General features: G+C 40.2%; 1 protein-coding gene across 2 annotated transcripts in view; it reads left to right on the forward strand.

The window, feature by feature from the left end:
- Positions 1 to 25,634, forward strand: part of TTC39B (tetratricopeptide repeat domain 39B) — a 119,923-nt gene that overhangs the window by 47,411 nt on the left and 46,878 nt on the right. Inside the window, exons 1-5 of one of the 2 annotated variants that reach the window (XM_046023645.1) lie at positions 1,493 to 1,731; positions 17,044 to 17,139; positions 21,171 to 21,281; positions 24,235 to 24,366; positions 25,443 to 25,519. In XM_046023645.1, coding sequence (XP_045879601.1) covers positions 17,060 to 17,139; positions 21,171 to 21,281; positions 24,235 to 24,366; positions 25,443 to 25,519 — 400 coding nt within the window. In that variant the 5' untranslated portion in view covers positions 1,493 to 1,731; positions 17,044 to 17,059. Of the gene's footprint in view, positions 1 to 1,492; positions 1,732 to 17,043; positions 17,140 to 21,170; positions 21,282 to 24,234; positions 24,367 to 25,442; positions 25,520 to 25,634 lie in introns of those variants that run through there. The other variant, XM_046023643.1, reaches the window with a different exon arrangement.

The raw sequence follows: 25,634 nt of genomic DNA on the forward strand, positions 1-25,634 counted from the left end.
AAATAAAAAGTTATTCATGGGGTGCCTGGGTGGCTCAGGTGGTTAAGCGTCCACCTCTTGGTTTCAGCTCAGGTCATGATCTCATGGGTCATGGGATTGAGCCCTATATCTGGCTCCCCGCTCAGCCCAGGGCCTGAAGATTCTCTCCCTTTGCCCCTCCTCTACTCACATGCAAGATCTCTCTCTTTCACTCGCTCTCTCAAAATAAATAATTTTTTTAAAAAAAGATAAGAAGATACTCATGTTGATAGGAAAGTGTAGGTGTGAAATACACTGTACTAATAATTTTGTAGTTGGGCTTGCCATTCCTTGAGAAACCTTGACCTTCGTCATACCTGGTCTCTTTGATATATCTAAAGTGTCTTGTAGTTCTCCTTTGACCTATAGTACCTATCATATATGCTATCATTTGCTGAATATCTGGCTTTCCGTCTAAACTGAGAGCTCCAAGAAGCAGGGACCATGTGTGTTCTGCTCACTGCTGTGCCCTCTGTGCCCAGCACACAGTAGGTGCACAAGTATATGACTGTCATTGCACATGCTAACACTTTAGACATGGGTCACATGTCTGGGTAAATAATCATAACATAAAGACGTGTGAAAAAGGTAGTACACAACATGTACAACAATAGTAGTAAAGAAAACAGTTTTCTGTATATCTATACGGAGGAACAAGACTAGAGATAAATATTGTAAAATATTAACATTGGTTATCTCTGGGTTATGAGATTATGGCTGGGATTTTTTCTTCTTTGTTTTCCATTTCCCTTCAAGGAGTTTGTTATTTTCTAATCAGGAAATGTTAGAATATGTTACCTGGTACTTTTATAATCAGATAAAACGGTGAGCCCCATTGTAAAAATGGTTCCATTCTAGTATGAGGAAGAGCACCTAGGGGAAGGTAAGAAAGCTGCAAAGTCACCGACCATCTCTAAGCATACTTTTTTTTTTTTTTTAAGTTTCATCAAAACCAGCTCAAATGTTGTTTATCTAATGTTAATTTTAAAGTGCCATTTAGAGGTATATTGGTCTGACAGGTCATTTGTATATTTCACTTTGCTAATTTAAATTTAAATTTTGTGCATTTAACCTGTTAGATTAAAAACCTCAGAGAACTTGATTTTCCCATATTTTAGTGTTTTAAAGAAGTCCTGGGATATAAAAGTTAACTCTTACCTGGGAATATTTGCCTGCTCTTATGTTTTTATTAAAATGAAAAAGGAGTCCTTTTATTTCTCAATTGACCTTCTTTAGATGGAGATGAAATTTTGGATTAGGTGAAAAAAATCACTCAGAGACCCTGAAGAATTGATTAATCCAGGCCATTTGTGTTTGTCTTGCCTGTTTCCGTAGGATAATTAAATGGTGATGGATCGGAATTAGGCTGCAGCAGAGACTCAGGGAAAAAAATCTCCCGGCATCCCTTCCCGCAGAAGCGTCAGCTACGGCAGTGAGTGTAGCTGCCACTTTAACTGACATGTCTTAAATTCTGCTCTGAGAAGCTCTGGGATGCTATCTGCAGCCTCGGCAACTTCTCTCCTAATGCCCTTTAATTGAGAGTCTCACTGGAGACCAAGACATAGAACAGAAACTGAGGATTTTTGTTGGCCTTTAAACTGAGGACTGTCTTCTTCTTTTTGTTTGCCTTAAAAAATCTGGTAGAAGAGAGGGAAAGGCATCTCCACAGTGAGGCTAGACTCATTCCTCCAAAGTTACAGCTGCTCTAAATCTGTGAGTATGTGGCATTTTTAAAGCTGTTGCTGGGGGTCTGATTGCAGCGTTCTGTTTCGATCTGTGAGGATTTAATTTAAGGATAGCTGTGAAAATTTCAAAAATAGGAGTTAAATCTCACTGGAGACCTGCAGTTTTTGTTAATTGACACTGTCTTTATTAAAGGCTTCATGTCAAGCTGGTCAGGGCTCTCCCGCAATCCTCCCCTTCGCCCCCCCTTTGGGCTTCCTGAGGGTGAGTGCTGAGACTGGAGAAAACAGTGCGTCTTGCTGCTGCAGAGGACGTGGTCTTCTCGGGATGCCATGGCTGGCTTAGTGCTGCTGCAAGGTGTGCATGGGACGGCAGAACAATGGAAGGCTGATGATGGCTCATTGTGGATTCACTGTGTCCATCTTATGGCCTTTGCTGGCTTCATTATAGGGTGTTGTTTTGTTAGGGTGATTAAAACCTTAAGGAAAGATTAAGTACACTTGGCATGCTCTCAGAATAGCGGGGGTTGATAGTCCTAGACTTTACCTCTCACTGTGAACCCCTGCGTTGGCTTCTCTCTGTGTCTCTCTAGCAGGTGACAGGGGGTAGGAATTACTAAAAAGTGACCTTTGCATGACCACCCCTTTTCTAATTGTGCATTTGAATTGGTACCATTTTTTTTTCTGATGACGTAGATTCTTTAGCCTTAACATCTGTCCTTAGTCACTGTGTCCCACTTTCCCCCTTTGGAATTCACCGGAGGCTGGAACTGTATCCTGGCTGAAATATTATGGAATCAATTTTGAACATTTTTTGAAGGTAGAGGTTAAGTTTTGGTTCCCATCAAAACCCCCATATGTTCTTGATTTGTCCTTGTTAAATGAAAAGTCTTATGATTTCAGTGATTCATATCATTGGGTTACTGATCTCATTCCTTTATCTTAAAAATCACATTAACTAAAGCAATTCCTAAAAGTTGATTTGTTCAGAGATCAGTAGTCAAAATACTTTTAAATGGCAACCGCTAACAGTCACCTTAGTAGGTATAGAATATATTTGACTGAGGGGGGCATACTATATGAGCTTTGTGGGTATCAGTATTTTGGTTGATTTCCTGCAGTGTGAAGAAAATCAAGGATTTTAAAAAAGAAACTACCCCCCAGAGATCAAACATATGCTGTTTTTATTTTTAAACATTTTCTTCGACATAAATGTAGCAACTTTAAATTTAATTAGGAAGGATTCCTAAAAATAGGAAATTCTGCCTTACCTAGACTTATAAGGAACTTAGGTGTATATTATTCATTCATTCATTAAATAGACGTTTATATTTGCTGCAAAGGTCTTGCCATGCCCTGGGGTTATGATATGGGGCAAGATATTACATGTGCCCTCATGGAGCAGATATTTTTAGCAGGTGAGGGGAGCATTTAAAAAGTACTTCATTATTTCATTACAACTGTGGTAATTTTTCAACTGTAAAAGTCTAGATAGTTTGTGGCCAGATATATATACAGGGCATACAGATCTTTGCAACTCCTTCTGTCCCAGATCTTCTGAAGTGACAGATCCTTGGTATACTTGAGCTGGACAAAGATGATGAAAATAATTTGATTAGTTCAACAAGTCTATGATAAGCACTGTATTAAGTGCTGGTTTCATATCACTAAGTAAGAAATGGTCCCTGCTTTGGGGGAGCTTACAGTTAAGTGCGGTGGGAGGGGACGGGAAATCGGTTATGTTAGTATATTTTAGTATCTTACTGTTTCATTAATCTAATACATATTTATTGAGTGTCTGCTGTGATGTTGGGCATGGTTATGGGAACTGTGCTGGGCACCGGGGATGGGGTGGAGAATATGGCAAAGACACCCTGCTGGCTGGAAACTCCTTAAGGGCCGCAGTGGAGAAATGCTGGGGTGCCATGAAGAATACACAGGATGGGGTCGAGGACTTCCCTATCATTTACTGAGCATCTGCAGTGGGCCAGCCACTAGTTGGTTTCTGCACACATTAACTTCCCTTTAACCCTACAAAAGACGTAATTATCTCTGTTGTAACAAGTAGGTACCCCAAGAGACAGAGAGGTGAAATTGCTGGGTCACATAGGAAGTAAGTGGAAGAATTAGAACTTGATCCGAGGTGTGACTTGATTTCCAGTCTCTGCCCCTTCTGGTGGTCACCAGTGACCCGAGTTCTAGAGGGAGAACAGCATTTATTACAGGCTTCCCTGGTAACTGTGGGTAACTAAGTTAAGAACCCTTCTTCTACTACTCCCTCGGTTTATAGACAGGTAGGGAGTGAGGACAGAGGTCACTCAAGTTAAAATGGGGCCAGTAAACAAGATTTCCTAGCTGCTGTTTATTTCATTGGAGTGTATTAGAAGATACTAAGAAACCAAAAGCAGAATTAAAAGCAAAGAACAGGCCAAAACCAACCATCCAAGTGAAACAAAACAAAGCAAAAATAACAGCAAGAGCCTGAACTTGTAAAGGTGTTTGGCTGGCCTTGACTTTGAAGAGTCCCTGGCAGCCTGACCTGCCTTCCCTCACAGCCCAGATTCAGAGGTCTGCCTGTGCTGCCTGTTGGTTGCTTGGAGGGAACAGTTAGCATTTTTTTTTTTTTTAAGATTTTATTTATTTATTTGACAGAGACAGAGAGCAAGAGAGGGAATACAAGCAGGGGGAATGAGAGGGGAGAAGCAGGCTTTCCGCTGAGCAGGGAGCCCCATGCAGGGCTGGATCCCAGAACCCTGGGATCATGACCTGAGCTGAAGGCAGATGCTTAACGACCAAGCCACCCAGGTCCTCCCCTTTTTTTTTAAACAGGAGAAAATATCTTGGGTTATTAATAGCCATTAATAGCAATACACTTAGAATTTATTGGAGGATACGGAGAATAAACTCTGTAGTTAGTTTAAAAAAAAAAGGACACTGTCATTGGGGTGTAGTGGGATAAATGCAGAGGTGTGGAGGTCAGGGCTCTGTGGGAGCAAAGATGAAGGGTGACTAACCCAGCCTGGGGTGATGGGCAGGACTCTGGGTAGAGGCTGACCTGAGAAGGCTTTCTGAAAGAGGCGATGTCTGAACTGAGGCAGACACCAGACATGATTGATTGGTTATAGCACGAGGGTTTATTAAGTACAAAGTCCTGGGATAGGAGAGACCGTTGTAGGAGAGGCCAGAATTTCTCCTCTACTGTCTTAAATGTATTTCCTGGGCCCCGCAAATTAAATGGAGAAAAGAGGAGCAGGAGGAAAAAAAGAAAGTTTAATTGCATACACACACAGGAGTTCACCAAAAAATGGACCTCAAGGAGGTGGTTACAATTTGGGGCTTATATACTTTTTTTTTTTTTTAAAGAGGCAGAGAGGAGAGGCAGAGGGAGTATCTTAATCAGGCTCCATGCCCCACACAGAGCCCTATGCAGGGCTCGATCTCATAATCCTGAGATCATGACCTGAGCCAAAATTAAGAGTTGCCTGCTTAACTGACAGAGCCACCCAAACGCCCCGCTTGTGTACTATCTTGACGAGGTACAATGAAGTGTGGAGAAGAGGCTAGGCCAAGGAAGGGGTTTCTGGATGAGCATTAAATTGTAGGAAGATGACTAGGAAATGTGTGGTAAGTAAGGACTGTTGAGTTAGGTTTATTATGTAGGTAAGAGCCCTCTCAGGTGGTAAGGTTTATCCCTGGGGTAATTCTCTTTCTGGTACAGGAAGGGGAAACACCTTTACAAAAGGAAATTTATGCCCTGCTTTTTGGCCAGGATGGGAAGGGTGAGAGCTAATTGCTTCAGCTCAAAACAGTCTTCATGTCAGAGTGACACATTTCAGGGTGACATACTCTGATCCCCTTCACCATGTTCTCTTCAGGATTTATCAAGAAGCTTGGGAGTCCGCTCGCTGTTCTAGTGAGGATAGGTTGGTCGGAGGAAGACAGATGCTAAGGGCGTCTTGCCAAGGAGCTGTGGCAAGGGCGGTGACAGACCACTGAATTGCATGGACTTGTGTTTAGACAGGATGACCTGGACACAGTGTGGAGACTGGCCTGAGGGGTGGGGAAGAGTGTGCTTCAGTCCTACATGATTCTTTCTCTTGGTTCTAATACTCTGCCAAAAGTTATAGATAATTTAGGGCTTAATGAACTGTATGGCATAGGCTGAGAATTTAACATATATGTGTATATATGTACCTATGTATGTATATATGTAGATACACACAAAGAAATAAAAATCAGTCATTGTTTGTATAGAAAATACATTTGATTTCCAGCACAGAGACAGACTTCTCATTTGATTAGTAAAAAGCTTGAGGCCTGCCATGAAGTAGGGAATTTTGAGGCTCTCTGGTTTCCTTTTTTGCTCTGTCATCCACCAAAGATTTTCATATCTTAGTGGGGAAGAAATGAACTAGAATCTTTTTAAAATGTTTGCTTCAGTCCTAGTACCCATGGTGAGTCTGTCTTTGTATTTTCTTTTCTTTTTTTTTTTTAAAGATTTTATTTATTTATTTGACAGACAGAGATCACAAGTAGGCAGAAAGGCAGGCAGAGAGAGAGGAGGAAGCAGGCACCCCATTGAGCAGAGAGCCCGATGTGGGGCTCGATCCCAGGACTCTGGGATCATGACCTGAGCCAAAGGCAGAGGCTTTAACCCACTGAGCTACCCAGGTGCCCCTGTCTTTGTATTTTCAATGCAAACTATGCTGACTGCTCCCTCCTATTTTATAGATGAGGAAGATGAGGTGCCCCTTGGAAAGCTGTTGTACTGTGTCCCTTAGCCATAGATTGATTGGGGTATAGATAGCCCTCTCCTCATTTTATTTATTTATGTATTTATTAAAGCCACAGTATACTCCTGGATACATGTGTCATAAAAAATGATTTTTTTTTTTTTTTGGTGCCTTATACCCAGAGGTCTTCCTAACATTTTGCACTTGCTTTCCACTTAAAAAAAAAAATTACTTATTTACTAGAAAGAGAGAGCAAGGGAGTGAGGGAAGGGGGGAAGCAGAGGGAGAGGGATAAGCAGACTCCATGAGAGCACAAACCGCCCCCGTGGGGCTTGATTTCATGATCTGAGCTGAAATCAGGAGTCTGATGCTCAGCTGGCTGAGCCACCCTGGCCCCCATGCTTTCCACTTTTTAACACCACATTTACACTTATGTCTTTGGCTCATTTTTAAACTAATCTCTACATTCAGTGTGAAGCTCGAACTCACAACCCTGAGATCAAGAATCCCACGCTCCACTGACGGAGCCAGCCAGGGCACCCCCGGCTCATTTTAGAAAGGGCAGACTGCATATATGGGCAGATTATGTGGGTATGGGTTTGATAGGAATTTCATGCGTGGTTTACTTTTCTTTTGATATTTCATCAGTCCACAGGTGTGGAAAGTCTTTAGTGACCATTCAAGTAGTATGAACGGATTTCTTTCGTGATTGTTTTTGTATTAGTGGGTTATAAACTATCTTATTTCAAGTCCTTATAGAGGACTATGTTTTAGAAAGCAGGGAAGTATGGGAACAAGACTCAAATTTCTCTTGTGCTTTGGGATTATATAGTCATTATCTTCTTGGGCACTGGGTAGGGCCGAATTTGAGCCTTCCTGTGATCTAGCAAACCAAGTCCTAATATATAGCATTTATGTGGCATCACCCCTCCTTAATATTAGTTTAGGTGTTTCTTCTTTTTTTTTTAAGCAGTAGCATCCCTATATACAAAAACCATTTTGTGTGCCTGCTTGATATCATAGGCTGACTACACCACACACTATGAAAACAGCCACACATTAAAGAGCTACTGAAAATTAAACTTTAATTCCGTGAGTAGGTATATGCTTCCCCTTCTGGTTTGTTTTTGTCTTACCTGATATTTACTGAAATTTACTTGTTTGTAAATGGAGAACTCCTGTGATAATACATACATGGGTATTTCCCATCTACATATATGATATAAAATGTAAGGTATTGAGAATGTATTTGGCACAAGGGCGCTAATATAGAATTAATACAAATGTCATTTGTTCCCCCCAAAATTCATTGAGCATCACTGTGCTAAGACAGAGAATTTCTGTCCTTGGAAAACTCATCTGCTACCTCCCACAGCTGAAAGCAATAATCATACTATGATGAGTTTTAAATTCTGACCAAGGAACCCAGAGGGGAAACACATTACCTAGCCTGAAAAAAAGCAATGACTTCAGGTAGCCTTTATTTTTTTTCTCTCCTTCATGGGCTGGAAGCCAAATGAAAGGAAAACTTTTTTTCTAGTATTGCTTTTTAAAAATTTCTCTTTTGGCTACTCTTTGTTATGTGTAGTTTGTAACGCTTGAGAAGAAATGATACCCCCCATCCCGCCCCCCCACGGAAATCCCGTGTTTACTCTGCATCTTGAAAATACCTGCATTTCTCCTTTGAGGGACAAACTGAAACTGGCCAAGCTCCTGCATAAGGAGCCTCAGCCACCCAGCTCCCCAGTAGCAGGAATGCCCCGTAGGAATGCTGCCCTGTAGGAATGCTGTGGTCTGGCTAATGGGAAGTTCTTAGCCCTAATCACTTAACTCTTCTAACAACATAAGCTCCGCATTTATGTGGTATTCAGCCTAAAAAGTGATTTTACAAAGTGGAGTGCGTTTCCTCCTTATAAGTTCCGTGTGAAGTCCACGGGGCAGGTGTTGTTAACCCTCCTCTGGCTCTTTGTCTCCATGTATGGTTTTTTGTTTGTTTGTTTTTCCTCCCAGTTTCTTTTTATTGTGGTAAGATACAGCTAACATAAACTCTACCTTCTTCACCACTTCTCAGTGTCCAGTTCAATGGCATTCAGCACATTCCCACTGTTGCACCACCGTCACCGCTGTCTGTCTCCGGAACTCTTTCATTGGGGAAAGCAGAACTCCATACTCATTAGACAAGAACTCCCCACTGCCCCCTCTTCCCCAGCCCCTGGCCACCACCTCTCTGCTTTCTATGATTTGTATCCCTCTGTTTTTGCACGCGAGATCTGAGCTGCAAAATCCCTAGCTGCGGGCGAACTGTCTGGTGTGTCGCTGTTTGCAGGTGAGCGGCACACTGGGACAGGGATCCGGGCTCAGCCTTGCATCCCAGCATGCTTTCGACAATATCACACTGCAAGTAGGACAGTGAGAAAGGGTGATTGGTAGAGTAGGTACCAGCTTTCTGTTAGAAATAAGAAAACCCTCCAATAGGGAAGGGATTTTTTTTTTTTTTTTTTAATTAAAAAACTAGCAAAACAAAATAGGAGCCTATGTATCTCTTGCCAATCTGACCTTCTGTCATTTGTTTGAAATACTGTGAAGGAGTACAGCTTGCTTTGCTTAAGGAAAAAATTTGAAAAGATACAGTCTCTGGTTTTAGTTTCCAGCTCTGTCTGATTTGCTCTGTGTGCCGGCAAGAGAAACAGCATCTGTTTGGGCAGTTTCTTTTTTTTTCCTGAAGAAACAGTAAGTCCTGGGGCCCATTTTCTTAGTGAGGAGGGTCTGGGGCATGCTTTCTAGTTTACATGAAAATGAACTTCTGGTCTTTTGCAACTGTTCTCACTTTGCTCTGGAACTCTCATCCCCCATGAGGGCAGAAGAAAACATTAAGTTGTCAATGAAAGATCCCATCATCTGTTCACATTTCAAATAGTCTCTTTTAGAGTGACTCAGATTTTCTTGGGGGGAATGGGAGAGGTAAGTGCCCAGTCAAGTAAAAATTTAAACTCTGCATCAGGCCTATTATCTTCTTTCTCAAAAGCTCCCCCTGTCCCTCTTTCCCAAAAGTACCTGGGTGTGGGAAGAAGTTCCATGGTGACTTACCCTGGGAATTGCTCTCTGGTTGACAGCCCCACCCACTTGTTTTTGATTAACCTGTGTTGTCACTGTCTCTGCCACCAAAGCACCTGTGATGGCTGGATCTGTTGGTATGCTCATGACCCCAAGGACTTGGCATTCCCCACTGGCTTTGGCTGGTCCATGGGGGCCTGAGGTCCATGGCCACTCTCATTTGCCCTTTGCTCCAGGGTCATCCAAGTTGTCTTTTAAAAACACCTTATTTAAAGACAAACAAACAAACAAAAAAACAAAAAACACCTAATTTTGCGATAATTTCAATCTGAGCAAAAGAGTATGAGAATGAGTATTTGTATATCCCTAATCCATTTTTTTTTTAATTTTTTTTTTTTTTGACAGAGAGAGATCACAAGTAGGCAGAGAGGCAGGCAGAGAGAGAGAGGGGGAAGCAGGCTCCCTGCTGAGCAGAGAGCCCGATGTGGGACTTGATCCCAAGACCCTGAGATCATGACCTGGGCCGAAGGCAGCGGCTTAACCCACTGAGCCACCCAGGCGCCCCTCCCTAATCCATTTTTAACACTTTGCCACGTTTGTTTTATTGTTCTTTCTCTGTAAGCATATCATTTTATGTCTTTCTGAGTCATTTGGGAGTAGGATCCAGTCCAGAGAAGGTAGTCTAGGATGGGCATTGAGATCGTCCTCAAGTGAGCAAGGGAGGGAATGTTTGTTCTTTCCTTTTCTCTGCTTTCCTCCAACTCTCCTTTTTCCTGAGTTAGGCTTCTCCACTCTCTTGAACTCTTCCTTCTACTGAACTGGCTCTGAGGCCTTTCTGTCCCTGGCTCTTGGCTCCTAGTTGCATTTCCAGTGTGTTCTTGGGAGGTGTGTTGACAGGTGTGTTGTTGGGAGCAGATGGGTGTACTGCTGACTTCCATGCGCTCCTGTGTCTGTTTGTTCAGGAAGTCAGGCTCTCCACTTGCATGGCAGGTCTGCCTGGGGACAGTTGGCAGACAGCTTGCTGACATGTATGCAAGCTTTTGGTTGAACTTTTTTTTTTAATTAATTATTTGAGAGAGAGAGAGAGAACACAGGCACACTAGGTAGCAGGGGAGAGGCAGAGGGAGAGGGAGAGAGAATCCTTAAGCAGATTCCCTGCTGAGCACAGAGGCCCTACACAGCCTTGATCCCAGGACCTGAGATGATGACCTGAGCCAAAATCAGAAGTTGGATGCTCAACCAACTGAGCCATACAGGTGCCCCTAGCTGGACTTTTTCTTCTTTTTCTTTCGTAAGATTTTGTTTATTTATTTGACAAGGATAGTGAGAGCAAGCAGGGAGAGCAGCAGGCAGAGGGAGAGGGAGAAACAGGCTTCCTCCTTGAGCAGGGAGCCCAATGCAGGACTTGATCCCAGGACCCTAGGATCTTGACCTGAGCTGAAGGCAGACATTTAACTGACTGAGCCACTAGGCGCCCCTTCTAGTTGGACTTTTTTTTTTTTTTTTTTTTAAAGATTTTATTTATTTATTTGACAGAGAGAGATCACAAGTAGGCAGAGAGGCAGGCAGAGAGAGTGAGAGGGAAGCAGGCTCCCTGCCAAGCAGAGAGCCCGATGCGGGGCTCGATCCCAGGACCCTGAGATCATGACCCGAGCCGAAGGCAGCGGCTTAAACCACTGAGCCACCCAGGCGCCCCTCTAGTTGGACTTTTGATCCAAAGTTAGGAACTTATAAGCAGGATTAAAAAAAATGTGACTTGTGGCTCAGTCATGATCCTAGGGTCCTGGGATCGAGCCCCACCTTGGGCTCCCTGCTCAGAGGGGAGTCTATGTCTCCCTCTTTCCCTGCCCCTCTCCCTAGCTCATGCTCTCTCTCTTTCTCAAATAAACAAAATATTTTTTTAAAATGTGACTTAGCAGCATGGTGGTAAAAAGTTGTAAGTAATTTAAAATCTATAATTTATTCTCCAGTATCATCTTTGAGATCATGAACTGTATGACTTTAGGTATCTGATACATGATATAGTGCCTGCAGTGTGGTGCTCCTAGATGTTTGTGAGGGAAAACTAAACTTTAATTTACTAAATTTAACCCTTTCATTTAGTGCATTACTTTTTTAGATTGTGGTCCATTCCCCGCTACCTTTTTCAGCTTTATTTATTTTTGCAGAGTTGGTTACCTTGTTTTATATCTTCTAGCCCACTTTCTAATAAAAATGTAAAAGGGTAAAAGGAAGTACCTTTCCAGTAACTCCATCTTTTGTGAAGGACTTTCATTTTCCATCTTTCATATAAGTATATGGCTTGTTGACATGCACACGGGCATGGTGTACTGCATTTTTCAGATCTGCCGAAGATGGGAATGGGGCTAGTATCAAGAACTCATTAGAATGTCTACTGATTTCCACCTGGGAGAGCCAGTTCCTTTCAATAAAGGAATAAACCCATTTTCAGCAAGTAGGTAGATACATTAAAAATCAGGTTGAGATCATAAATGTATATATAAAATAACACATTTGAAAGCAATTCAGGAATATATTATTACAGGTATTTTAAGTTGGAAACTTAAAATAGCATGGAAGTGTGTTTCAGTGTAGGAAACAGAAAAGATAAAATTAGAAAAACTGCAACATGTAAGTACTGATTTTCTCAAAGTAGTGAAAATTTGGAAGAGTTCAATAAGGTCTAAAATTACATTAGAGACACATTGTGTAGTGATGTATTCTATCTTCCTTACAAGGAAAGGACTAAAAATAATATACTGTTCTTGCATTTTTTTCCAGAGAACTGTTGTAAGCTGTGTGTGACAGTAGAGGCAGTGAACAGAGGGTATTTCCTTAAATTAATATTCAAATGTTCCCTTTGTGAATTTGAACTTAAATTGCTCAATATATATAGTTTTTTCCCAATTATTAAAGATACTGCATGATCATTTTTGAAACTTTGAAAAAAAACATCAAAAAGCGCAAAGAATATAAAAATCACCCAAGCTCCACAGATAATATGAAAGAAAGTTTGTAGTTTTGATTGTCCTAAGCCCAAGCACGGACTATTTAGGGGCAGGTCAGTTGGTTTATAAATTCATTAGTATCTGACTTAATGGAATAATTATATCCTTTGTTGGTGCTTGTCTTTTGTTTTTTTTTATCGTGTAGATCCTCCCTATAACAGAACATGACTTGAGTAGAGAGAAAATGGTGGCATTCCTTTGCTTTGATTCGGTAGCACTGGTGAGAGGCTGAGGTTGAGGCTGGCAGTGCATTTGGGGGTACCTGTTGATTTTTGGGCTGCTCTTGCTGAGTCAGCTGCAGCAGCCACATCTCCCCTCTTCCTTGATCACAGACTGTGAGAATGGCTATTTGAAGGAATCAGCCAATGGACAGAATTTGTTCTTGTGAGTTTTCTTTAGTGAAATACAAGCTGATCATGTGGTTGAAAATATTAAGCAGTGGATTTCCCGGGAACCTGGTGGTGGTGTCCACCAGAGTCTTGTGTTTATAACTCCAGTGGACACCTATCCAGACTGTAGATTGTATATAAATGGTGCCTCCCAGAACATACCAGGTGGTCTGTTCACTTTGATTCCTTTTCTCCCCCAAAGAGAGATTTTAACTTTGATGAAAAAGCTTAAAGGATACTACATGTTTTTTTATTAATTTTTGAAATTTCATTTCATTTTTTTCTTCTTTTTATAGAGGGCTAGCAGGGCACCTGGGTGGCTCTTTGGTTAAGTGTCTGCCTTTAGCTCAGGTTGCAATCTCAGGGTCCCAGGATCAAGCCCTGCATGGGGATCCCTGCTCCATGGGGGGAGTCTACTTCTCCCTCTTACTCTCCTTCTGTGCTCTCTCTCTTAAATAAATAAATAAAATCTTTTAAAAAAGCAGGGGCTACCTTTGGGCGCCTGGGTGGTTCAGTCAGTTAAGTGTCTACCTTTGACTCAGGTCATGATCCCAGAGTCCTAGGATCAAGCCCCATGTCAGGCTTTCTGCTCAGCACAGAATCTGCTCTCCCTTTCCCTCTGCCCCTCCCTCACTCATGTACGCATGTACTCTCTCTCAAATAAATAAATAAAATCTTAAAAAAAAAAATGGGTTAGCTTTTATTTCATTGTTCAGGACCATAGCATGTTGTGTTGGATTTATTGGGGAAATTAAATTTGAATTGATTCTGCTAATTATGATTTGAATGAGAGGGAAAAGTACTAAAAATAGCTGTAAGCTTTTCATTTGAAAATAGTTTTACCTACTGATTAAAAATTAGAGCAGTATGGAACTCAATAGTAAAAAGACAAATAGCCCATTTAAAAAATGGCAAAGAACCTGGATAGACATTTCTCCGAAGAAGATGTACAAATGGCCATTAAGTACCTAAACGGATGCTCCTTCACTAGTCATTAGACAAATGCAAGTCAAAACCACAATGAGATACCATCACACCCACTAAGATGAATAATAATAAGCATTGGCCAAGGTACGGAGAAATTGGAACACTCCTACATTGCTGGTAAGAATGTAAAATCACATAGCCACTTGGAAAAACACTCTGGCAGTTTTTTGAAATGTCAAATATAAACTTACCATATGACTCAGCAATTATCTTCCTAGGTATATAGCCAAGAAAAATGAATTATATTTCTATACAAGAACTTGTACGTGAATATTAATAGCAGCATTATTCAAAATAGCTAAAAAGTGGGGGACACCTGGGTGGCTTAGTTGGTTGTACGTCCGACTTTTGATTTTGGCTCAGGTTATGATCTCAGGTCATGGGATCAAGCCCCACATCTGGCTCTGTGCTTGATAGGGAGTCTGCTCGATATTCTTTCTCTCTCCCACTGCCCTTTCCCCCACTCTTGAGCACAAGTGCTCTCTCTCTCTAAAATAAGTAAATAAATCTTTAAAAAAATACCCCAAAAGTGGAAATAACACATGTATCCATCAGCTGATAAAATGATAAACCAAATGTGTTCTATCCATACACTGGAATATTATTTGACAAAGAAAGGAATGAAGTACTGATACATCATCAACATGTACCTTGAAGACTTTATGCTAAGTGAAAAAGCAAGTCACGGAAGACCGCATATTATATCAGTCCATTAATATGAAATGTCCAGGCTGAAAAAAAAAAAACCTGTGGATACTGAAAGCAGATTCGTGGTTGTCTAAGACTAGAGGTGGAGGGGAGAGATGCAGAGTGAGTGCTAATGGATGGATGCAAGGTTTCTTTTAGGTGACAAAATCTTGTAAAATTAGATTGTGATGATAGGGACACCAGGGTGGCTCATTCAGTTAGGCACCCGATTCTTGGTTATCGCTCATGATCTCAGGATTGTTGGACGGAGTCTCTGCACTCAGCAGGGAGTCTGCTTGAGAGTCTCTCCCTCTCCCTCCTCCGTGACCTTCCTCCAACTCTCTCTCTCATGAATAAATAAAATCTTAGATTGTGGTGAAAGCGGAACACCTCTAAGAATGTACTAACAGCCCTTGACTGTGTACTTTACATGGGTGAATTTTATGGTCTGTGAATTACATCTCAATAAAGCTGTTTAAAAATTTTTTAAAAAAGACATAAAATCAGGTCAAAAGAAGGACAAATTTTCCAACATAATTGAAAACATTGAGATATGATGTATTGTTTTTCTTATTTTTTATCAATGCAATAACAGTATTTTCCACTATCCAAAAATACATTTCTTTTACTTTATAGAGATAACATCTAGGTTATGTTTGGGAGTAGAACAGTCAAGTCATTCTGTTCAGTTAAATTTTTAATAATTGTGCTTGCTTTGGTGGTACAGATTCTAAGCCTGAAGCAGTCTAAGGAGCATTTAGATGGAGGACATCTGAACCTCAGTGTAGTGTTCCATGTATTAGAAACATTGAAGGAAAAAAGACCTGAATAAATGTGTGTATAGATGAGAAAATATAGTATTGTAGAGGTAGTGTTAAAAAACAAAGTTCAGCCTAGTAAATTTGAAGATCTAACTGGCTTTATTTAACAATTCATTAATTGGGCAGCATCCCATCTAACAAGTAGAAGGACAGTCTGAGGAGTTGTACAAAACGGCAGGATTTTATAGGAAGAAGGGGAGGGCTGCAAAGTTGTTAGCAAAAGGAAAGGATTATTCCAGGCAGGGTCGCTTTCCCAAAGGAGGAAAAGTAGTAGGTCTTACCTTGCAGATTACCTCATCTTCCTCTGGGGAATGGAGAGGGCCCCGGTGGCAGACTCATGTAGGACTCATCGGCCCCAGGTGGGGAAAACTCCTGACTGACTGGTTAAGACTCTTTTTGGGGGGAGGTTGAAACTAGAATTAGATGAGTTATTAAACCCCAGTTTGGAACTCTAAGAGACAAAGAGACACTATTTTGGGCTTGTGGTTTTTCCTTTTAACAACGTCAAAGATTTATCGAGGAAATTGGCAAGATGGTAAAACTGGTTCTAGGAGCATTTGGGCAACTGATGAATGTTGGAATAAGATTTTTATAGGAGAAACTTTTTAATCTCCTGTAAGGCAGTATTTGCAGAAATACCAGACCAAAAAAATCTGTAAGTTTATATTATTTTACATACTATGAACCTTAATTGGTAGTAAATAGTAAATCAAAGAAACTGATATTCCTTACAGAATGAAATACTGGTTGGTGGGTCCATTAATGCTCCAAGATGACGTCGAGAGGACATGCTCTTTTTTCTTTGTGTTTCTTCTAAGCCAAGGAGTAGCTGAAAGAGGACTTATTCACTGGTGTGGGGATAATTGCCTATTCATGTGGGAAACAATTAAATTTAACTCTCACAGTATACAAAAATGGATTCCAGGTATATATGCCTGTCCTTTTCTCACTGTATTTGAAACATTTATCATAAAAAAGAAAATAGGTTGTGGATGAAATATTATATAGTAGTCTAAGTGAGTGAATTAGGTCTATATCAAAAAATACTGTTGAATAAAAAAATCTATATGTAGCCTGATGTACTGACTGTGATAGTAATTTTAAATTTTAAAATACTATAAAAATTATAAAAATTTTAATAAAATAAAATAATAAAATTATAAAAATATAATAGGATGAGTCAAGTAAAATATATATGCTTTTCTCCTGTTAATCTGTCTTTCTCCATTTTATTGCCAGGCCCAGCCAGGGACTCTAAGAGGGTCAAGGAAAACTTCTTCCATCCTTACAATAGTATTCCATTTTAATAAAGTATAAAAATACATGTATAGTTTTACTTGGGAAAAGATGTGGGAGGATATTTATATATAGGATACAGTGTTGTCTTCGGGTGGAGAGCTGTGGGGGTGATTTTATTTCTTTTTTGTGTGCTAGAATAAACAAAATAAGTTTATTTTATTGCTGCTATATTTCAGAAATGTCCACCATGTAACAGTACATAGATTTTTGTTACTGGATTTTTAAAATTGATTAGACATAGAGGTGAGATGTATTAAATAATTGAAGGTCTTATGTTGTATACTTGAATTTATGGGGACTTTTCCTGTAGGACAAAAAATAAAAACCTCATTCTGTTTTGTTTTGTTTTGCTTTTTTATTAATAGGTTTCCTCGCACAGATATGGCAACAAGCAGCCGTCCCTTTGCATCACTTGATACAAAACTGGCCTCTGGACGGCTCGGATCATCTAATGTGAGCAGGTCAGGAAGAGGGTGCAGGTGTTTTTGGGACAACAGGGGAGAGCAGTACAACCCTTTGGTGAATTGCAGTGTCGATGTTACCATAGAGCTTTGTATTTTACTGACTGGCGAAATAATCAGGTGTAGTGTCTATTTTATAAATTAGGGAAGGAGAGGCAGAGCTGCTAAAGGACCCGTGAATGGATGGCGCTGTTACCTAAAAAGAAACTAAGCTAAATCAACATTTGGGACGCACCTTCCCTTTTGAGGCTTTTGTATCTTAAAATTTTTTAAATCATCAATTTCCTTTATAAAATATTATAACCACATTGCCAAGCATTGGAGAAAATGGAAGGAAGGAGAAACATCCACCATAAGTATGACCTCTTAAACTGTATTCTCATCTTTTTCCTGGGCACATGCTTCTGTCTGATATGGATGCAGCCATAGCGTTTTCACTGAATGTTGCAGCATGATTATTTTTCTACTTACATTCTTGTATCCTTGGCTTAAAGAGCATTTTAAGAAACGTTGATTGTAGAAAATTCAGGAAATATAGAAAACTAAAAAGGAGAGAGAAAAATGTATATTGCCATACTGTAACTTTGTGTGTGTATGTGTGTGTGTATCCTTTTTTTCTCTTTATATATAGAGTGCTTTTTTTATATATAGAGTGCTTTTTTTTTCTAATTACTTGGCATCATGTTCTATATACTATTTAGTAACCTGCTTTTTAAAAATTTTGTTATTTTTTACCTTGCCTCTCCATCCTTTTTTTTGTATCTGCTTTTTCAAAGTTAATGTATCGTTACATTTTTCCTTTCCATTAATATTTTTGTAATATCACAGTTGCTAAGTAATATTCCTTTCCTGCCTATTCTAGAATTAATATAATGAGTTCTTTCTTTTCGAACACGTATGTTTCTTTATCAGATATTAAAGGTGACTCTGTGAAGTTGCCTTTTTATACTATGAGAAAGGGCTTTTTATCTATCCTTACAGGCTTATTAAACTTTAAGTTATACACCAGATCTTTAGCATTTGAGAATTTGCATTTGAAATTTCAGCTACTTGTAAGTGTGTTCCTAACACTCATGGCTTTGGCAGTTTGCCTTAGGGCTCAGCTCTTACAGTACAATGAAAGGGTGTGATGATTGGAAGACTGATGAGTGGAAATGAAGCTGGAACTAACTCCTAAGGATCTTAAAGTCATTTATTTTTCACGTTACGATTTTATTCCATACGTCTCTGCTTGTGGAAATCTGAGCTTTCTGTAGAAATATGAGTCTCTCCCTCAGGGTTAACCTCTAACTCATCTGATAGTTTCCTAAGTAACTACTGCATCAACCTTTCTAGATCTTCCTTGTTTACGGTGGGCTTACATCCCAAATGAGCCCATCATAAGTTGAAAATATATTCAATGCTTCTAACCTACTGAACATCACAGCTTAGCCTTGCCTACATTGAATGCGCTCAGAGCATTTAACGTCAGCCTGCAGTTGGGCAAAAGCATCAGAACCCATTTCTGGTAGAAGAGTAACTGAAGTGGGATTTTGTTTTCATGCTTGAAGGAAGGGATTTGAAGAGGTTGGTGGCATGGAAATGTGATTTTAAGTTCTTTTAAATTATCATACTGTTCATTTACTTACTGAAATATTTTCGTATTAGAAGTTGTTACACAGGGGGGCGCCTGGGTGGCTCGGAGGGTTAAGCCTCTGCCTTCGGCTCGGGTCATGATCCGAGGGTCCTGGGATCGAGCCCCACATCGGGCTCTCTGCTCAGCGGGGAGCCTGCTTCTCCCCCTCTCTCTCTGCCTGCCTCTCTGCCTACTTGTGACCTCTGTCTGTCCAATAAATAAATAAAATCTTACAAAAAAAAAAAAAAGTTGTTACGCAGGGGTGCGTGGGTGGCTTCGTCAGTTAAGCATCCCACTCTTGATCTCAGCTCTGGTGTTGATCTCAGGGTTCTGTGTTCATGCCCTGTGTCGGGCTCCATGCTGGGCAGGGAACCTACTTAAAAATAAAAGTTACACAAAACATTTTGGAGAAGGCTCTGATTTTATTATTTATTATTTGTTTATTTGTCTGTTTATTTTGGTTGAGGGGAAGAGCACAGGCAGGGGGAGAGAGAGAGAGAGAATCTTAAGCAGGCTCCGTGCCTGACACAGGGCTCGATCTCACAAATCTGAGATCACGACCCAAGGCGAAATCAAGTTGGACACTTAACTGATTGAGCTACCCAGGCACCCTAAGGGCCCTAATTTTAAAGAGCAAAATTTCTATCAAATAACAGATAATTTTTAATAAAGGGTAAATTCATAATGATTATACAGATGTAGAAATAAACACGTTAAAGATTTTACTTAACTTGTTAATCGGTGAGGGAACTAGGCAGATGTTATAACAGATTTGAAGGAGAAATTGAAACTGCACAAATTTATATGGGGTAAAAGAATATTGAAATTAATGTCCAAAGTCAGCAAAACTAGCTTTTTGTATGCTGAAGTAGAAGAGGTAATTGAACCTCTACTAGTCAGCATAGAATTTACATGTCTATGGACATGTCTATAGACAATTATTTTCCATTGCTCTCAGTTACAATTTACAGAGTTGCAATTGAACACTAAAAAACCAAATCTATTAAAAAATGGGTGGAGGGCCTGAATAGATGTTTTTCCAAAAGGACATACAGATGGCCAACAGATACATGGAAGGATGCTCAACATCACTAACTATTGGAGAAATGCAAATCAAAACCACAGTGAGATATCAATTATATCTGTCAGAATGCCTAAAATAAGCAAAAAAAAAAAAAAAAAAGCAAGACATAACAAATGTTGCCCAGGAAACTTTTCCTGGAGAAAAGGGAACCCTCGTGCATTCTTGGTGGTCATGTAAACTGGCACAGCCACTGTGGAAAACAGCATTGAAGTTCCTCAAAAAAGTAAACATTGAAATGCCATACGATCCATTTTCATTGCTAGGTATTTACCAAAAGAAAAGGACTCAAAAAGATGGTGCACCCCATGGTTATTCACATTCTTTACAATAGCCAAGATATGGAAGCCAAGATACAGAAGATATGGACACCCAAGTGTCCAACCATAGATAAATGGATAAAGAAGATATGGTGTATGTGTACAATGGAATATTACTCAGCCATAAAAAACGATGAGATCTTGCCATTTGCAACAGCATAGATGGATCCAGAGGATATAATGTTAAGTGAAATAAGTCAGACTGAGAAAGACAAATACATTCAACACTTATGTGTTGAATCTAAAAAACAAAACAAGTGGATAAACAAACAAAATGCAGAATCAGACCTATAAATATAGAAAACAAACTGATGATTGCTACAGGGATGTGGTGGGTGGGTGGATGGGCAAAATGAGTGAAGGAGAGTGGGACATACAGGCTTCTACTTAGGGAATAAGTAAGTTTTGGGAATAAAAGGCACAGCATAGGGAATACAGTCCACGATATTAGACTAACATTGTACTGTGACAGATGGTAGCTACATTTGTGGTGAGAAAAGCAAGAGAAGATGAGTCACTGTGTCATACACCTGAAACTAAGGAAGCATTGTATGTCCACTATACTCTAATTAAAAAAGAAAATACAGTTTACAAAGCTGCAAGGTAGTCCCCTAGAATCAAAAAGCAATCTGAAGGGGTCTCTTCTACAGTCTAGACAATAATGTATAGTTTTCCGCTGAAGCGTATTTTTTCCCCCTACATGATCAAACTAAACCCCAATAACTTTCCCTCTCCTATGAGTAAATGTAGTTCCCCTGCTTGTGGGTCTTTGTGCCTGCTATGAGCCTTGTTTGTCAATTTCTTCCACCCTCATAACAGCTTCATGAGGTAGGTGGTGGTGGTGTTCCCGTTTTACGGATGAGCCTGTCAGGCCTCAGAATGTTAAAGACGTAGCTACTCAGTGGTAGAGTTAGAATTCCAGCCTTCCATCTCTAAAGTGTCCACGCGCACACATGCGACAACGTGTTTATAGTAAAAGCTGTAGACATTCTGTGTATTTTTTCTTGGTCTTTAGGTCAACATCAAACAAGGTGGATCTCAAGTGTGGCCTAGAAGAATGTGAAGTGGCGTTGAACTTATTTCTAAGTAACAAATTTACAGATGCCTTAGAATTGCTTCGACCGTGGTAATTAACTTTATTTCTTTCAGATGTTCTTTATTTTTTCAGATGTTTCTGATGATTCTTTCTTTCATGTCATTCTTGTCAGTTAATTTATCTGCATTTCCACCTGCACATTTCTAAGCTGATTTGGTGGAGACCCCCTACTGTTGGTCAGTTTTAATATCCAGTTAAGAAATTTGTCTTTTAGGGGCTCCTGGGTGGCTCAGTGGTTTAAGCCTCTGCCTTCGGCTCAGGTCATGATCTCAGGGTCATGGGATCGAGCCCCATATCGGGCTCTCTGCTCAGTGGGGAGCCTGTTTCTCCCTCTCTCTCTGCCTGCCTTTCTGCCTACTTGTAACTTCTCTCTGTCAAATAAATAAAATATTAAAAAAAAAAAAATTTGTCTTTTAAAATTTAATCACTAGAACGTTTCTGACTCTCATATTTTTATTTCTTTATGTGTTCAAATACTATCACTGTATATAGTTTCATAGAGTTTCATTTTGTTTTCCTCAGTGAAATGTTTTTATGGATATGCCTTTAAAGCTTATATATTAAAAAAAGTTTCCTTTGAAATAGGATGGGAAGAACTAGAATATGCTAATCTGAAATGTTCAAAAAGAAGTTTAAGATAATAAAAAAATGTTCTTGGGACTCCCTATTTATGTGATAAATAAGTTAAGCGATTTAATTTCAGTTAATAATACCTGTTCGTTTTTCAAATGTGGCAGCAACACCCATGCTCAGCCCTGATACTAGGTGCCACCTTGACCACAGCCCATGTGGACATATGTGACTATGTCTGCAGTGTGCCTGGAGCTTGACAGGAATAGTCTTACATTGTGCCTTCAGACATAGTCACTTGCTTGGATGAAGCTTAGATCTTATATCACAATTTTTTATTCATTTTTCTTTTTTTTATTATTCTTTTTTAAAGATTTTATTTATTTGAGAGAGAGAGAGAGCATGGGCGAGTGTTGGTCCGGAGAGGCAGAGGGAGAGGGAGAAGCAGACTCTCCATTGAGCAGGGAGCCAGATGTGGGGCTCGATCCCACGACCCTGAGGTCATGATCTGATTTGAAGGCAGACGCTTAACTGAGTCTCCCAGGCACCCTAACAATTTTTTAGAGGGTTACTTGAGCACAATAGTGGGAATCTCATTTCTTTGGTCAGTAGGGTAATGTAACTCTGATCACAGACTTTCAGTCTTACTAAACTTGTGGTGGTGAGCACTGCATAATGATAGAATCGCCTAATCTCTATGTCGTACACCTGAAACTAGTATACTGTCCTATGTCAACTACACATTTCTATTAAAAAAATTACATTACCTCCTCAGACGCTGCTGTGGTAATTCTATTACAATGTAGAAGAGCTGTGAGTATTTCAGACCTTAGGAACAGATGATAAAATAGATGGTATCGCCCACAGCTGAAGGACATTGTCCAGTGTTATCTTTAACACATATCTGTCCTGCTTGTCTTCTGCCTTGTTTCCCTCTGTCCTTCCCAGTCCTCAGACTTCTCTATCTTCTCTCTACTTCCCTGTTTTCCTCTCTCAGTCTGCCTACCTTTTCTTTTTATCTCTCCTCTCTGAGCTTACCTGCCTGTCTCCTTTGTTTTTTATTCACACAAGATTCCTTTTTTCCGTCTCAGACACCCAGCTGGTCATAACACAGAACGAAAAGAAGTGATCATTTTATTTGGTCAAGTTTTGTATTCTCTGATCTTTATGCAAGTTTCATTGTTAAACATAAGCTTTTCCCACGTGAATTCCTGTTTTCCTTTTGGAACTTTGGGTTTAAAATTTGAGGTGTAAGGGCGCCTGGGTGGCTCAGTTAGTTAAGCAACTGCCTTCGGCTCAGGTCATGATCCTGCAGTCCCACATCAGGCTCCCTGCTCCACATGGAGTCGGTCTCTCCCTCTGACCTTCCCTTCTTGTGCTCTTTCTCTCATTCCCTCCTTCTCAAATAAATAAGTAAAATCTTAAAAAAAATAAAATGATGAAAAAATTATAAAATGTGAGGTTTAATACCACAATACATGATTAATTTTGCACTGCTCCTAACTCCTTGCAATTTTTTCCAAACAGCCAGTGACCTCACTAGTCAGGACAAACTGCAAATTACCAGAGGATGCTTTAGACTATTTCCATGGGGAAAAAGAATAATGTGTCTTGCATTTGTTTTTCGTAGCTGTGGGCTGTTGTGCATTATATTTGAATTAAAAACAGAATCGTGCATTACCATTTTAAATCTTACAACAAATTGACCTAATGAGAAGTTTTGAGAAAGAGATGGTGAGGTTTTCACAGCCTGAAAGTCTGGGATGTGCGGTCCATTAGGACTGATCAATGCCCTTAAGAGTCCAAGTAATTCTCACAGATAATTTAGTAATTGGAATTGTCTAGAGCTTTAATCATGAATTGTAGATAATGGGATTAGATTAGATATGAGGTCTAAAACGTACATTTGCATGGGCCCATTGGGGCTGACCTAATTTATTGCAAAAATCTTGCTTTCCTTTGGCCTCCGGATTCTGTATCAGAATCTCCCTGTCACAAAATGCATTTCCAGGGGCCTTTATTTTAGTACTTATATCAGAGCTGAAGATAGTAAGTATATTGCCTGGTGTTCAACTGGGAAAAATTGGTTTGCTTTGAAATGTTTCAAGGAAAAGAGTCTGCAGGCTGCCCCCTTGTGCTGAAACAGAGAAAAACAATTGTCAGCTTCTGCTTCAACCTGGAACATTCTGTGCAGCCTCTGGAGGCTCAATTTGGAAAGTCCTTGATATTTGAGTTTTTTAGGACATGCCTTTCTCAGTCTGTATTATTTCAGTGATTATGGTGTAGGAGTAAACGTTATCACTATCGAAGTCACGATATGCATTTATTAGGATTTCTTCTGATTAGTATCAGACAAGACCTGCATGTTTTACCTCGAATTGGAATGTATTAATTCCCTGTGTTTTGCCCCCAGGGCTAAGGAGAGTATGTACCATGCTTTGGGCTACAGTACTATCGTGGTGTTGCAGGCGGTCATGACCTTCGAGCAACAGGACATCCAGAACGGCATCTCTGCCATGAAGGACGCATTACAAACCTGCCAAAGGTATGAACTGAGTAATTGACTACTTGAGATACAACTACAAACCTTTATGTCTGTGTGACAAAGTGCGTGTGGTTTGCCCTTGGAGACCTCTGTTTGAAGTTCGCCCCCATTGTAGTAAGGGACTTATACTCCAAAGCTTCCTGGCCTCATGTAGTTCCATGTAATAGAGTTAACATTTCCTATTAAGAATTATAACAGATTCTCGGTTGGCCAAACACTTGGCATCTATACCTCCACCTTTCCTCCCCCTTCCTTCTTTCTTTCTGTTCTTTTCTTTCCTTCTTTCCTTCCTTCCTTCCTTTGGTAGCTTGAACTACAGAGAAAAACTGAGGGAGACGTGTGTGGAGTCAGCAGCACGCATCTCTCAAGTGGTCTCTCTGGAGTGGATGAGTTCAGCTACTGCCTGCCAAGCCAGTGTGTCCTTTTATTCAGGAGATGCTGCCTATTCAGAAGGGAGAGCTTTATTTGTCTAAAAGGACATATTTGGACACTTACAGTTGGTGAAAATGAGACGGATTTTCAGTTTTATTTTAATCTTTGCTCTGTGTGTATAGCAAGACCCCAGCAGCAGCTGTTAACTAGCATTGGTGAAGTTTAACATGTCCTTGTGTCATTGTGTTTATGTCATGTCATTTATGTCATTGTGACATAAACTATGTCCTTGTGTCATTATGTTGCCACGCTACAAATGAGGAGAGTTTCCAAATACTGCCCTCTAAGTGATTCTTAACGTGCAGGTGCCTCTTCCCCCAGAAATACTGATTTCGGCCGAACAGATCAGGGCAGGTACTTGGCAGGGTTAGCATTCATTGTTCTGTGTGGGTTTGTCCACTCACGTGTCCAGTAAGCCTAGGCGGAGTGCCCACAGAATGCCTGCCTAGTGCTGGGTGCTGGGTATGTAGTGTGGAGGAAAAGAGTGGTCTCTGTGCTATAGACTTGAAGGTTTAGTGTTTCTCCTTGCTAACTCTTTGGTGTGACTGTGAGAAAAATGAATGTCAAAGGAAAATGAGCCTGGCCTGATTCATTGTCATTTTTTCTTTCTCTTTCCCATCTCCCCTTCTGCTTATTCTCCACAGATACAGGAAAAGATGCACGGTTGTAGAATCTTTCTCAAGTCTTCTTTCTAGAGGATCATTGGAGCAGCTGACTGAAGGTAAGACCCATTTAAAGATTAAGTTTTTCCTGTCTTTGAAAAGTTAAAACATGATCATACTTATAAAATTCAGTATGCAAGTGTAGAATATAAAGGACATGGAATATCTTTTTCC

The sequence above is a fragment of the Meles meles genome, chromosome 11, assembly GCF_922984935.1.
Source record: "Meles meles chromosome 11, mMelMel3.1 paternal haplotype, whole genome shotgun sequence".
NCBI lineage: Eukaryota > Metazoa > Chordata > Mammalia > Carnivora > Mustelidae > Meles > Meles meles.